Below are 14073 nucleotides of genomic sequence, written 5' to 3'. Positions count from 1 at the left end.
CATAACTCAGGGGGAAGAAAAAAAGAAGGGAAATGGAGGAGGGGAGGGCAAACACAATCAGGAGCTGCTCAATAATTTCCCAGCATTCCTAGGGTGTGTCAGCACAGAGTGTTATATTTCCAAAGGGAACCAGTGAATCCGTCGCTGGCTGCCATCTTGGTCTGAAGTGCTTTTGGCTAAGTGGTGTTCTACCATGGTTTTAAGGCATGCTCTCTTTAAGTCAGTTAAAAGCTCTGCCCTGCACCCATCAATCAGGGTAACGACATGAGACCACTTGAGGAATGTATTTCCCAGCATGCCACACTCAACCTCCTCCAACTCTAGAGAGCTAGTGCGTCTTACTTATTTGTTTTTGGCTCAAAGAAGAGTAACATGATGATTTCAATACACAGGGGCAAGACTTTCAAGCCAATAGGAATTGTGACAATGACTAGTTTTTATATTATTATTATTATTATTATTTTGTTTTTGTCAGTCCTAACACTTGAACTCAGGGCCTGGGCGCTGTCCCTGAGCTCTTTTGCTCAAGGCGGGCGCTCTACCACTTTAAGCCACAGCTCCACTTCCAGTTTTCTGGTGGTTTATTGGAGATAAGAGACTCACAGACTTTCCTACCCCGGGCTGGCCTCCAATTGCAATCCTCAGATCTCAGACTCCAGAGTAGCTGGGATGACTGGCGTGAGCCACCCATACCCTGCCAGATTACTTCTTCCTACGTACTTCACAGCAGTACTAAAACTTAGGTGACAATGTGAACCTAATTTTCAAGTGACATGGGGTTTAGACCTCTGTCAGATAAAATAGACGAAAATGCATATTCTATTTATATCTTTACTAAAACAACCGTGCTAATGAAATTGTTTTTGGACCAATGGCTGTATAAAAGAGGGTATATCATTTTTCTTTGCTTTTTGCAAATACATAGCACTTTTTCTTTCAGATTTCTTTGTGTCTGGGGGGGGGGAGGGAGGGAGGAAGGAGGGAAAGCAAAGTGATATTGTTTCCAGAACTTGCTGTTCGCTGAGATGGTGTCCCACAGACACTTTTGTGAAAAACACCTTGATAGAAAGAGGAGGCCAGCGGATGTATGGGAAATGCCAGTGACACCCATCTTCCCTTCACGGAAAGAGGGAAGCGATAATTTCTTAGTTATTACGCGGCCAAGGTGAAACAGAAAAACAAAAGGTGAATTTGTAGCGATATCGTGATTCTGGAAAGCGAAGGATGGATGATTTAGTCTTGGAGAAAACATCTGACATGAAAGCGAGGGGAAGGAGGGAGGGAGAGAAAGAGAGAGAAAGAGAGAGAGACACACAGACAGAAAGTGAGAGAGAGCAGTTACTCTCTTCTGTATCCATTTGCATGCCTTTCTCATTGTTTAAAGCTGACAGAATGACAGTACACAGTTCTTACTTTTATTTTTTGGTTGTGGGACTTGAACTCAGGGCCTGGGCGCTGTCTCTGAGCTCTTTCACTCAAGGCTGGTGCTCTACCACTTGAGCCACAGCACCACTTTCAGTTTTCTGGTGGTTCATTGGAGATCAGTCTCATGGACTTTCCTGCCCGGGCTGGCTTTGAACTGCAATCCTCAGATCTCAGCCTCCTGAGTAGCTGGGATGACAGGCGGGAGCCACAGGCGCCCGGTGATTATTTTGTTTTTGGTTCCCAATCATTCAACACCTCAAACCTTTTGTCCCAAGAAGTAATGGATTGTCATGGACATTATATTCTCAATGTATGTGTTCATATCAGCCAGAGAATAACAGTTATGAGGAGCAATATATTTTATAGAAAAGGTGAGAAGGACACTTATAATTTCAAGTTACTGGATGCAGCATTATTATTATTATTATTATTGTTGTTGTTGTTGTTGTTGTTATTGCTTCTTTTCATATAGTTCCCTCATTTGAGAAATGGTTCCTAAATTCTAGGTAAGAAGAAAGCTCAGATAATACAGTCCTCACATTTCATGTTCACAGGTGAACACAAAGCTAGGTGGCTTGAGGGAAGGGGTGGGGGAGGGGGGGAAGAGGGAGAGATGTGGGTCAAGATGCATTGTCCTCATAACCTGATCTATTGAATGGAAACCCCTTTGGAGAACTACTTAAAGACTGGTCATTTTCAAGCCGGGCACTGGTGGCTCACGCCTGTCATCCCAGCTACTCAGGAGGATCTGAGGATCTGAGGATCATGGTTCAAGGCCAGCCTGGTTCATCTTCAATGAACCACCAGAAAACCAGAAGTGGAGCTGTGGCTCAAGTGGTAGAGCATTAGCCTTGGGCTGAAGAGCTCAGGGACAGAGCCTGGGCTGAAGAGCTCAGGGACAGATCCTAGGCCTTGAGTGACCAAAAATACTAATAATTTTCATTTAAAAGGGAAACATTTAAAGTAGATATTGCAACATCTCCACATCAAAACAACAACAACAACATCAAAAAACAACCCTATGTATCCCAGTGCCTGTTTGAATGTGTCTGAGGGGTTTCAAATCCCCTTCTCTCTAGCTCTGCCCTTCCGTGGTAGATCCAGTGCCTGCTGGTCCAGGCTCCTGAAATCACCATGCCAACGCTCTGCAGGGCTCTCTCCCATCCCCCTCTCGGCCCCAACCTGCATGTGCACAGCTGGGCCTGAGTGATGCTGGCTCATTCCACTCAGGAGTCATGCATGGCACATCTGTAACCAAGCCCAGGCCTGGCCTAGATTCAGCCGAGATGCCAGTCAATAATACAGGAAGGGCGGGGGGTGGAAATCCTTTCTCACACACACACACACACAGAATGGTTCCAATGGGAGCTTCTTCTCCGGTGATTCCCACATTCGGGGTTTTATTTTATTTAAGATTTTTCTTTTTCCCAGTGAAAACAATTTCCTAGCACATACACGTTGACACTAATACTCTCTTCCTTCATTAGGACTTAATAATGAGAGTATATACTTAAATAAAAGAAGCCGGCGGTGATGCTCATCCAACCATGACCTTGCCTGCTGCAGTTTGTAAAAGCAGGTGCATTGGGCCTGTGGGGTTTTTACTGCAGCTTAAAAATATCTGCAAAAAGGACAGAGCTAATAAATAGAAAGCCCATGAAAGGGGAGTTTTTTTTCCCAGCTGTGTATCAGACAAGGACCTCATATCTAAAATATACTTAGAATTCAAAACAATTAATGCCTCCCCCCCAAATAAACTCTCAAAGAATCAACAACCCAATTAATAAATCAGACAAGAACCTTATATCTAAAATATACTTAGAGTTCAAAATAATTAACACCTCCCCCCAAATAAACCCTCAAAGAATCAGCAACCCAATTAATAAATGGGCTAAAGAGTTAAGGAGGGACTTCTCAGAGGAAGAAGTAAGCGTGGCCAAATAAAAAGAGATGTTCAATATCTCTAGCCATAAAAGAAATGCAAATCAAAACCACATTGAGATTACACCTCAACCCAGTTAGGATGGCCATTATCAAGAAAACCAACAATAACAGATACTGGTGGGAAGGTGGCCAAAAGGGAACACTACTACACTGTTGGTGGGAATGTAAACTTGTTCAACCACTCTGGAAAGCAGTATGGAGATTCCTGAAAAGACTAAGCATAAAGCTCCCCTATGCAATCCTACTCCTGGCATTTATTCAATTGACCACAAACCAGGCCACACTAAAGCCACCAGCACAACCATGTTCATTGCAGCATTTTTTACCTTAGCCAAGATACGGAATCAGCCCAGATGCCCCTCAGTGGACAAATGGATCAAGAAAATGTAGTGTAGACACACAATGGAATTCTATGCTTCCATAAAAAATAATGATATTGTAACATTTACAAGGAAATAGAAAGACTTGGGAAAAAATTATATTAAGCGAAGTAAGCCAGACCTAAAGAAACATAAGTTGCATGATTTCCCTCCTTTGTGGTAGCTAGAATGTGCCTATAAATCTACAAGTAAACACACTGGATGGTTTTTAAAAAAAGTAACCACTGGGACATGATAAATATACAGGTCTCTAAACATTCACACAATGAGCCCAAAGGAGGATAATCTTAGGAGAGGATCACAAAGGTGCAAAAACAATGTGTATATTACCTTGTAAAATAATATTTTATGAAATGAACTCCAACAAATTGAACTGAGATTTTGTGGTTGTTGTTGTTTTTTCCTTTTGTCTTATTTGTTCTTTCACCTATCTCTGGGAGGGTGAGGGGGGCACAGAAATGGGGGGACAGAAGGGGAACCAAGGCAGCCGTGGCCCTCACTGGACACCATGTGGAGAATGAACTCTACCCCTCATGGGTGGGGACGGGAGGGAAAAACTGGGGGAGAGAGCAAGGGACATGGTCCAAAGAGAAATGTGCTCATGATCTGACAGATGTCATTGTCACCTCTCTGCATGTCACCTTTATCATCACAAAAAAATACATTAAAACAATGCATTGCTTCTGCTCACAGAAAGTGGTAAATAAAAACTTATTGCTCCAAACAACCACGTGTTCACTTGCTAATAGAACGATGAAGGGTCTAAAAAAAGAAATCTGCAAAACACAAAGAATCTATCCTGTTGAAGATGTACAGAGATTTTTTTTCCTCATTATTTCCTGAGCCATGCAGAATAAGCATTTATGTAGCACGGACACCACATTAAGTCTTATTAGAGAATCCATGGTCAGTTAAATATTCAGGTCATCTGATGCCATTTTATAGGAGGGATGTGGCATCTCCTGGAGAGAGGGTAAAAGTCTCCCAGGAAGATCTTGGGCATAGTCTAAGGCATAACTGTCCATACCTCTCTTCCTCTGTTCCAGCCAAATCAAAACAGAGTAAAGCTAGGGGTTTGGCTGCAAAATGAAACACAGACAATCTTCAGACTCATCAAAGTGCACACAGAGAAAGAGGCGAGCCAAAATGTGCTACATTTACACTTGGCAAAAAAAAAAGCTTGGCTCTCTAGGAAATTTTCAACAGGAAGAGTAGAAAAATATATATTAGTGATCACATCCCAATATTTGCAATGAGTGTTGCAAAGAAAATGTGGTGTGTGTGTGTGTGTGTGAGAGAGAGAGAGAGAGGGGGGGGGCGGGGAGGGGAGGAATGTCCTGGGGTTGGAGTGACAGCTCTACTTCTGGTATTTGGGTGATTCATCGCCCCCCAAATGGGGGAGAAGGATGGTGGAAGGGTGCTGTGAATCAAGATGTATTGTCCTCATCACCTGCCATCTTGAATGGAAATCCTTACTGGACAACTACTTGAAGATCATTTGGAAAAGCAAATACGAATAATGATAAGAGCAATGATAATCACACAGAGAAGGATTCCAGCGGTCGATGACCTTGAAGTTGAGGCTGCCATCCATTACAGGGTAGAAGGAGCTTCTACCGCAGCTGCTCGGAGAGGATTACATTACATTGCAATTGAAATGGTCCCCCTCTCCAGTTGGAAATGAGCTCACCAGTACAGCCGATGAGCCAGCCGAACGCTCTGCAAAGAGCGATGCAGTAGGAGGTCCACCAGAGGGCTTTCTAGGTTCCATTCAAACTTCACAGCCTGAGGGAAGACACAGAGGACTTTAACTCCCCTTCTTCACTACCCCCCTCCATTTGTCTCCGACCCTGGGACTCGAACTCAGGGCCTGGCTGCTGTCCTTCAACACTAAGTGGCTCTACCACTTGAACCACAGCTCTACTTCTGCTTTGCTGGAGATAAAAGTCTCACAGGCTGTCCTGCCCCCAGGCTGGCTTTGAACCATGATCCTCAGATCTCAGCCTAGCTGGGATGGCAGGCGTGAGCACCGGTGCCCGGCTAGGGTTGAGTTATCTGCTGTGCTGAGTTGCAATATTCTTCTGAAGGAGTCAATTGTTGATTCACTGGGAACCTTGGAGGGGATCTTTAAGCCCCCAGACTTCGCAGGGCTCACCTGAACCAGCTGTGGAAGGTACTCCTGTAGTTCATCGTTCGGGAGTCGGTCTAGCTGATCAACCGCCACTTTGCGGATTTCTTGATCTGGGAAACTGACACAGGAGACACAAGGCTATCAAGATGTGGACGGGAAGGGAGAAAACATGTGGACACTTCACCCAGTGACAGAATCCCACCTTACAGCTAGGGTCTAAGCACCAGCTAAGGGATCCTTAGCACTAAATCATCATCATCATTATTGTTGTTGTTGTTATTTTTTGGTTGGTCATGGGTCTTGAACTCTGGGCCTGGGCGCTGTCCCTCAGCTCTTCAGTTCAAGGCTGGCGCTCTACCACTTAAGCCACACCTCCACTTCAGGTTTTCTGGTGGTTCATTGGAGATCAGAGTCTCACCCACTTTCCTGCCCAGGTTGGCTTCGAACCACAATCCTCAGATTTGTCTCCTAAATAGCTGGGATGACAGGCATGAGCCACCAGCACCCAGCAAATCATTGTTGTTATTTCCCTATATTCCAAACTCATGCAATACTGTAGTAGAAAGCTCTTTGACCTGGATTTGTGTGTGTGTGTGTGTGTGTGTGTGTGTGTGTGTGTGTGTGTGTGTGTGTGTGTGTGCTGGTCCTGGATTTGAACTCAAGGCCTAGGCGCTGTCCCTGAGCTCTTTCACTCAGCCTGGTGTTCTACCACTTAAGCCACAGCGCCACTTCTGGTTTTCTGGTAGTTAACTGGAGATCAGAGTCTCACAGACTTTTCCTGCCTGGGGCTGGCTTCGAACCCTGATCCTCAGATCTCAGCCTCCCAAGCAAGCTAAGATAACAGACATGAGCCACTGGTGCCTGGATGAACTTTTCTTCCTTTAAACGTTATGACCATAAGAACTAGTGAGGCTTGTAGGCCAGGCACAAATTGGGAAGTATTGCTGAAGTTGGAGATTTTTGCACAGCAGCACGCACGTGCACACACACACACACCACACACACACACACACAGAGTCAGAGAGCAGAAGGGTCGGATAAAAATGCATCGCTAGAAGGTCGGCTTCTTTATTTCTTTATTTCTTTAATAGCATTAAGACTTTAGATTTCACCTGCCTAAATGCAATTGACTCGCATGCATTACTCTCAATTACGAACGCGTTTGTCTGGAAGCTTATGAGAGGCGTCAAGGTCGACTCAAGGATGTTTTGCAGGCTTGGAGAAAATAGGTGCTTGCTACACTTAAAGGCCTGAACGATGCTTTTAGGTTCGATTCCAGTCAGCCCAACTCTCTTTTTTCTGACCATAAAGGAAGGTAAAGTGCACACACACACACACACACACACACACACACACACACACACACACACACACACACACACATACACTCCATAAAATACCCCCAACCTCTCTGGTGAGTGTATTATGTCATTATTAGCCACAGCTTGCAATGGAAACTGAACTACAGAATGAAAGAAATGTGTTTCTTTGCTCTCCTTTGCTCTAATGTGCTTTTCTTCTTGGTTTTCCTCCCATCGCTTTTCCTTTCTCATCTGGTGGAAGTCTTTGCGTGTTTTCGAGTCCAACCTTCACCCTGGAAGGTATTCTAAGTATCATTTAGAATTTTCTACCCTCCTCCCTACAGAATTCTCCAGAAGGTGCTTGTTCAGGGGGAGACACAATCATTCGTGAATCGCTCGGCCAAACACACCACTGCAGTCTCTTCGCTGGTTGCCAAGTTTGGGGTGATTTTTCTACTCGGATGGCTCTAGCATCTAGCTCTGTGGCCTTTTAGGATCAAACCAAGGATACCACGACCTTGTTCTGATTCTGGCATTTTTTTCATAATGATACCTTGGGAAAAAATGGCCTAAATTATTGGTAGATTCTCTTCACACAAAACATTAGTTTCAGGCCAAGCCCTGGTGAGACATGCCTGCCATCCTAGAGATCTGAGGATCGTGGTTCAAAGCCAACCTAGCCAGCAAAGTCTGTGAGACTCTGATCTCCAAGGAACCACCAGAAAACAGGCAGTGGTGCTGTGGCTCAAGTGGTAGAGCACCAGACTTGAGCAAACAAAGAAATACTTAATGCTTTGGGAATGCAACTAGGCCCTGAGTTCAAGCTCCAGGGTAAGCACTAAATAAATAAATAAATAAATATATATACACACATGTATATGTATATATACTTACATATATACTTATATGCATATATACTTATATATATGTGTGTGTATAAAATATATACTATATGCTATATAATAATATAATATATAATATAAGCACTAAGTATATAATACATTACACAATATGTAATATAACATAATAAGTATATATATAATATAAAATATATAATATATAATTGTGTATATATATGTATGCATATATACTATATATGTATATCTATATTAAGGATATATATTATTAAGGACAGTCACATGTAAGAAGATTTGGAATACATATATAGTATATATATATATATATATATATACTGTATATATACTATATACTCTATAGTAATAATTACTTCGAATTCTAAGGGTTTTGGTTAGTTGACTTCTATCGGCACTTAGGAGATGCTGATAATTATTTGGAATTATTGCTATTTTTGAAATAAGTGCTCTCATTGCTCAACTATTCAGCTAACTGTGAGGTTTTATTGCATCTTTGGATTTAGTATCTTGGGTTTTTTTTTTTTTTTTTTTGCCAATCCACTGGGTTTGAACTCAGGGCCTGGGCACTGTCCCTGAGCTCTTTCTGCTCAAGGCTGGTGCTCTACCACATGAGCCACAGTGCCACTTCCCGTTTTCTGGTGGTTTGTTGGAGATGAGAGTCTCATGGACTTTCCTGCCCAAGTTGGCATTGAACCAGGATCCTCAGATCTCAGCCTCCTGAGTATCTGGGATGACAGGCGTGAGCCACGGGTGCTCAGCTAGTACCCTGCTTTATCTAGGGTGGGTGATTAATCAAAAGGCATCCATCAAAGATGACAACAATGAGTAAAGTCACTCTGTGGCATTGTTATTGTACGACTCTTAGGTAAGTGGCATTGGATGCTACAGGTTCAATACAACAAATAACACAATACTAATTTCAGAGGGTTTTTTTTCCTTCTCTCCATCAAAGCTTTCAGGAAAAAAGAAAAAGAAAAAGAAAACAAACCAACAACTAAATCTGAAGAGAGCAGAAAACAAACAAACATTTTCCCAAGGTCCTTCAGCTAAAGGAGAACAAAACCGAGTTATACTAATACAGTGCAGCACAGGTGCAAATGGAAAAATGTCTATTTCTATTAATACATGCAAAGGCTAGGAGGACATATTTGTTTTTCACTCTGATGCAATAATAAGTCCTCCCTTTCAAATGTGCTTCTCCGCTTAGCAAGTGCACTCACTCTTGGAATCTATCCGGAAGTTCCAATCAGAGCTACGTGTGAGGTTAGAAATGAGAGAGGAAGGTCTGAAAATAGATATTAAAGTTAAATATGCTGTCACAGCCTGAGAGATCATACGGGGCCATAGGACAGAATCATAGAATGCATTTTTAAATTATGATGACAAAGGTGACATGCAGAGAGGTGACAGTGACATCAGTTGGGTCGTGAGTGCATTTCTCTGTGGACCCTGTCCCCCCTTCCCTCGCTCTCTCCCCCAGTGTTTCCCTCCCGTCCCCACCCACCAGTGGTAGAGTTCATTCTCCACCTGGTGTCCAGTGAGGTCCACAGCTGCCTTGGTTTCCCCCTCTGTCCCCCCATTTCTGTGTCCCCCTCACCCTCCCAGAGACAGGGAAACCCACCCAGGAGACAAAGAGAAAACAAAGACAATTTAGAAGAAAAGGACCTCTTCTTCCAAATTCCTGAGTTATTTTATATGATCAGAGGTCTTGCTAAAAGTATAATGGATTGTTTTTGTACTGGTCCTGGGATTTGAAGTCAGGGCCTGGGCACTGTCCCTGAGCTTCTTTTGCTCAAGGATAGCACTCTACCTCTTGAGCCACAGTGTCACTTCTGGCTTTTTCTGTTTCTGTGGTACTGAGGAATTGAACCCAGGGCTTCATGCATGCTAGGCGAGCACTCTACCACTGAGCCACCTGCCCAGCCTTTTCCCACACTTTATTTATTTATTTATTTGTTTGTTTGTTTGTTTATTTTTGGGGGTCCGGTCATGGGGCCTGAACTCTGGGCCTGGACGCTGTCCCTCAGCTCTTCAGCTCAAGGCTAGCGCTCTACCACTTGAGCCACAGCGCCACTTCCGGCTTTTTTTTCTTTTTGCTTATGTGATGCTGAGGAATCGAACCCAGGGCCTCAGGCATGCAAGGCAAGCACTTTACCACTGAGCCACCTTCCCAGCCCTTTCCCTCTCTTTAAAAGGAATATGAACACCTTCCTCCACTACATTTTATAGGAAGAAGATAGGGAGCCACACACGAACACCAAATAACTGAAGGAAAGTTTCTTCCATGGCTTTGATTTTCTTTTTAAAGCCTATTTCAAATAGTGTTTCAATTCTACCTAAAATTAACTTCTTTGTTGTTGAACAGGGTCTATTTCTTAATTTAGTTTTTGGCTCTTCCAACTTATTTGTGAAAAGGCGTGAATAACTGAAAATTCATTGCGATTACTAGAAAGAACTTGTGAATCACAGGCCTGTGTGTGTGTGTGTGTGTGTGTGTTTGAACTCAAGTCCTGAGTGCTGTTCCTGACTTTTTTGGCTCAAAGCTAGTGCTCTACCACCTGAGCCACAGCTCCATTTCAAGCTTTTGTGATGGTTCACTGGAGATGAGAATCTCACGGACTGGCCTTGAACCACGATCCTCAGATCTCAGCCTCCTGAGTAGCTGGGATGACAGGCGTGAGCCACCAGCACCCAGCCATGGGCCTTTTTACTTTTAGTTGATCTGGAATATTCTTCTGACATAACACTCTGGAGAATATTTTTGGTTTGTTCTTTTGCTCAAGTTGACTTTTCCGGGCCCTTGAAGTGAGGTATGGAGCAACAGATACATATGTCCCCCACCTGGTGTCATTGTTTCCCCGTGCATGTCTAAGATCATTTATAACCTCCTTGGGGATGGACGGCTGGCAGCCGCTCCTTCTCCAAATCCTTCCACGAAGCCCGTGTTACCCAGTGCCCAGACACAGTGTGATATTTACACACCCAAATGTCATCGGCCACATGAGGCCTGCAGCCTGGTGTGAACTTTCCACACGCTAGCCGATTGTGTTTCCCAATGACTTGATTAGCTGAAGAAATGCACACGTACACCAAGCCAGTGAGTGCCAGCTCTGCTAAATGCAAGACTGGATGATTGCAGGACTTGTATATATTTAGATATGTATAGGTGTATGGGTCTATAATGCATATATATCATTTATATGTATGTATGATTATATGTATCTATATTATATAATTATATGTATATTGTATGTATGTATATAGTGTATATATAATATAGGTATATGTTATATAATTATTTGTGTCTATATTATATATGTATATAATATAATGTATGTATAGGCATATATAAATAGTATAAAATATGTATATATTATATATAATTATATGTATATAAATTATATGTGTATATACATGATATATGTATATATAACGTATAGATGTATATTTATGTATAATATGTGAACAATTATTATTGCAGAATTATACTGAAGGAAGGAACATCTGGCAGATATTTGCAAAGCTTCCAAATTATTTCATGATTTTTATGTTTATATATATTTATATGCATTGTATGTAATTATATATGTATATGTATATAGGTATATGTATTTATATATATTTAAATGTATACAATTTATATGTATACATGTGTCCTATTAGATATATATAACTACCATATACAATTATATGTATATATCATATAATGTATATATAACATATACGTATATTTGTGTACATCCTTTGTAATTATGATCGCAGAATTACACTGTGTGAGGAGAAACACAATACCACTAGTAGACTTATCTAGTGATATTTGCTAAGCTCTGGTTCACATTTGTAAGAAATAACCTGATAACTGTGCCAGGTGTCAGTGGCTCGCATCTGCCATCCTTGCTACTCAGGAGGCTGAGATCTGAGGATCACGGTTTGAAGCCAGTCCAGACAGAAAAGTCTACGAGACTCTTCTTTCCAATGAATCACCAAGAAGCTGTGGCTCAAGTGGAAGTGCACCAGCCTTGAGCTGAAGAGCTCAGGGACAGCGCCCAGGCCCAGAGTTCAACACATACCTTATTTATCAATTCATTAAAAAAAAAATAAACATATACCCACTGTCTGTTAACAAAAACACTATGGTCAGTGAAAAAGAGCTGCATTTTCAAAAACCAAGACAACCATTTTGGGAGGAGAGTCATTATTTTGTGACAAGGGTAGTCTTTTGCATTGGAACACATTTCTTTTTTATTTTTATTTTCAGTCATGGGGCCTGAACTCAGGGCCTGGGCGCTGTCCCTCAGCTCTTCAGCTCAAGGCTAGCGCTCTACCACTTGAGCCACAGCGCCACTTTCGGCTTTTTCTGCTTATGTGATGCTGAGGAATCGAACCCAGGGCCTTGTGCATGCAAGACAAGTACTCTACCACTGAGCCACCTTCCCAGCCCCACACCAGCATACTTTTATATTTGCTGTTCTCTTTCCCCAAACCTTCACAATGCCACTTTCTCTTAACGGTCACTGAGGAAATCATAAAGATTTCCAGGCAGCCTTCAACAAGCCCACGAAATGCAGGACATGAAATTTCAATAGAGGGAAAAAATCTCTTTTAACCTCTTCAATTCAGTTTTATTTTCTTCTTTTCCTCCCCTTACCAATTCTTTTCTCCATCTTTTCTTCCCTCTCATTCCAGTCAGAGAAACGATCCAGGAACTAATGTTTTGCTCAAAGAACTTTTGGAAATGCCGGGTGAACGTTAAATGTAATGTATCAAAATGTCGACCTTTAATAATAATAATAATTTTTTTAAAGCAGCTTTGAGGGAAATGAAAAGCAAAGAAATCAGAGATCAGGTTTCCAGTGTGACCAAAATGTCAGCCTCCAAAATCCACAGCAAGCTCTCCTGCAGGATATTATTCACAGCTAAAAACCCTACTGTCAGCTTAGCATTACAACGCCATCAGAAGCTCAGAGCTGTTTTTCCAATAGGTTTTCAGTCAAATGACACACTCAGCGGTGACTTGGAACAAGAACCAAAAAAAATACGTCAATATGAATATCTTTGCTGTGTTTCTTGTACCAAAAACGATCCGATGTGACAGAAGAAAAAAAATCTTTTTTTCCCTGAGCAAACTGTCAAAGCAGGATCTTTTGGGGGTGATTGTGAACCGAATAATTCAACATCCTTCAAGGATTTTTATGTAGTGGAGAATACAAGAAGCTTCAAAGCCAGCCTGGGCAGGAAAGTCCGTGAGACTCTGATCTCCCATGAACCACCAGAAAACAGGAAGTCGTGCTGTGGCTCAAGTGGTAGAGCACCAGCCTTGAGCTGAAGAGCTGAGGGACAGCGCCCAGGCCCTGAGTTCAAGGCCCACAATGAATACAAATAAATAAATACATAAAAAAGAATTTAAGAACCCTAGGAAAGCTGGCAACTGAATTTTACCTAATTATTATACACACACAATATCTGAAATGCAGGGAGTTTCCCAGGACATTTGCTGATGGATGCTCACCGATTCAAGAGTCAAAATATCTAGAACATTCTGCTTTTAGTAGCTTTACTATTGTGATTCTAGCAAAGTTCCTTAAGCTTTTGCCTAGCCCTTATGTACACTTGTATAAAATCATAAAGGTAACTGGGGTAATTGATTGGATGGTTGGTTGATTGTATTCTGAATGGATCAACATAAGCATAATAATAAGCAGTGTAGTAACTTGGTTAATTGGATCGGGAAGTTATTTCTTCAGCTAGAAACTAGAAATAAGGAATAAGATATCTCAGGTCCAAGGAGATACAGAAACTGAACAGAGAGCCAGGCGCTGGTGGCTCATGCCTGCCATCTTAGCTACTTGAGAGGCTCAGATCTGAGGATCGTGGTTCAAAGCCAGCCTGGGCAGGAAAGTCTCCAAGGAACCACCAGAAAAAAGTACAAGTGGTGATTCAAGTGGTAGAGTGCTAGGATACAGCAAAAAAAAAAAAAAAGCCCAGGGACAGTGCCCAGTGGCCAGGACCTGAGTTCA

At 42.2% G+C, this 14073-nt stretch overlaps 1 protein-coding gene across 1 annotated transcript in view; it reads right to left on the bottom strand.

Moving 5' to 3' along the window:
* Positions 1-14073, bottom strand: part of Pik3c2g (phosphatidylinositol-4-phosphate 3-kinase catalytic subunit type 2 gamma) — a 120614-nt gene that overhangs the window by 49144 nt on the left and 57397 nt on the right. The window contains exons 18-19 of the mRNA XM_070011653.1: positions 5905-5998; positions 5440-5534 (exon numbers count right to left, since the gene is read on the bottom strand). Coding sequence (XP_069867754.1) covers positions 5440-5534; positions 5905-5998 — 189 coding nt within the window. The remainder of the gene's footprint in view (positions 1-5439; positions 5535-5904; positions 5999-14073) is intronic.

Source organism: Dipodomys merriami, unplaced genomic scaffold, assembly GCF_024711535.1.
Source record: "Dipodomys merriami isolate MVZ:Mamm:240054 unplaced genomic scaffold, mDipMer1.0.p SCAF_84, whole genome shotgun sequence".
In the NCBI taxonomy this organism is placed as follows: Eukaryota; Metazoa; Chordata; class Mammalia; order Rodentia; family Heteromyidae; genus Dipodomys; species Dipodomys merriami.
This window is presented reverse-complemented; position numbering and strand designations above follow the sequence as displayed.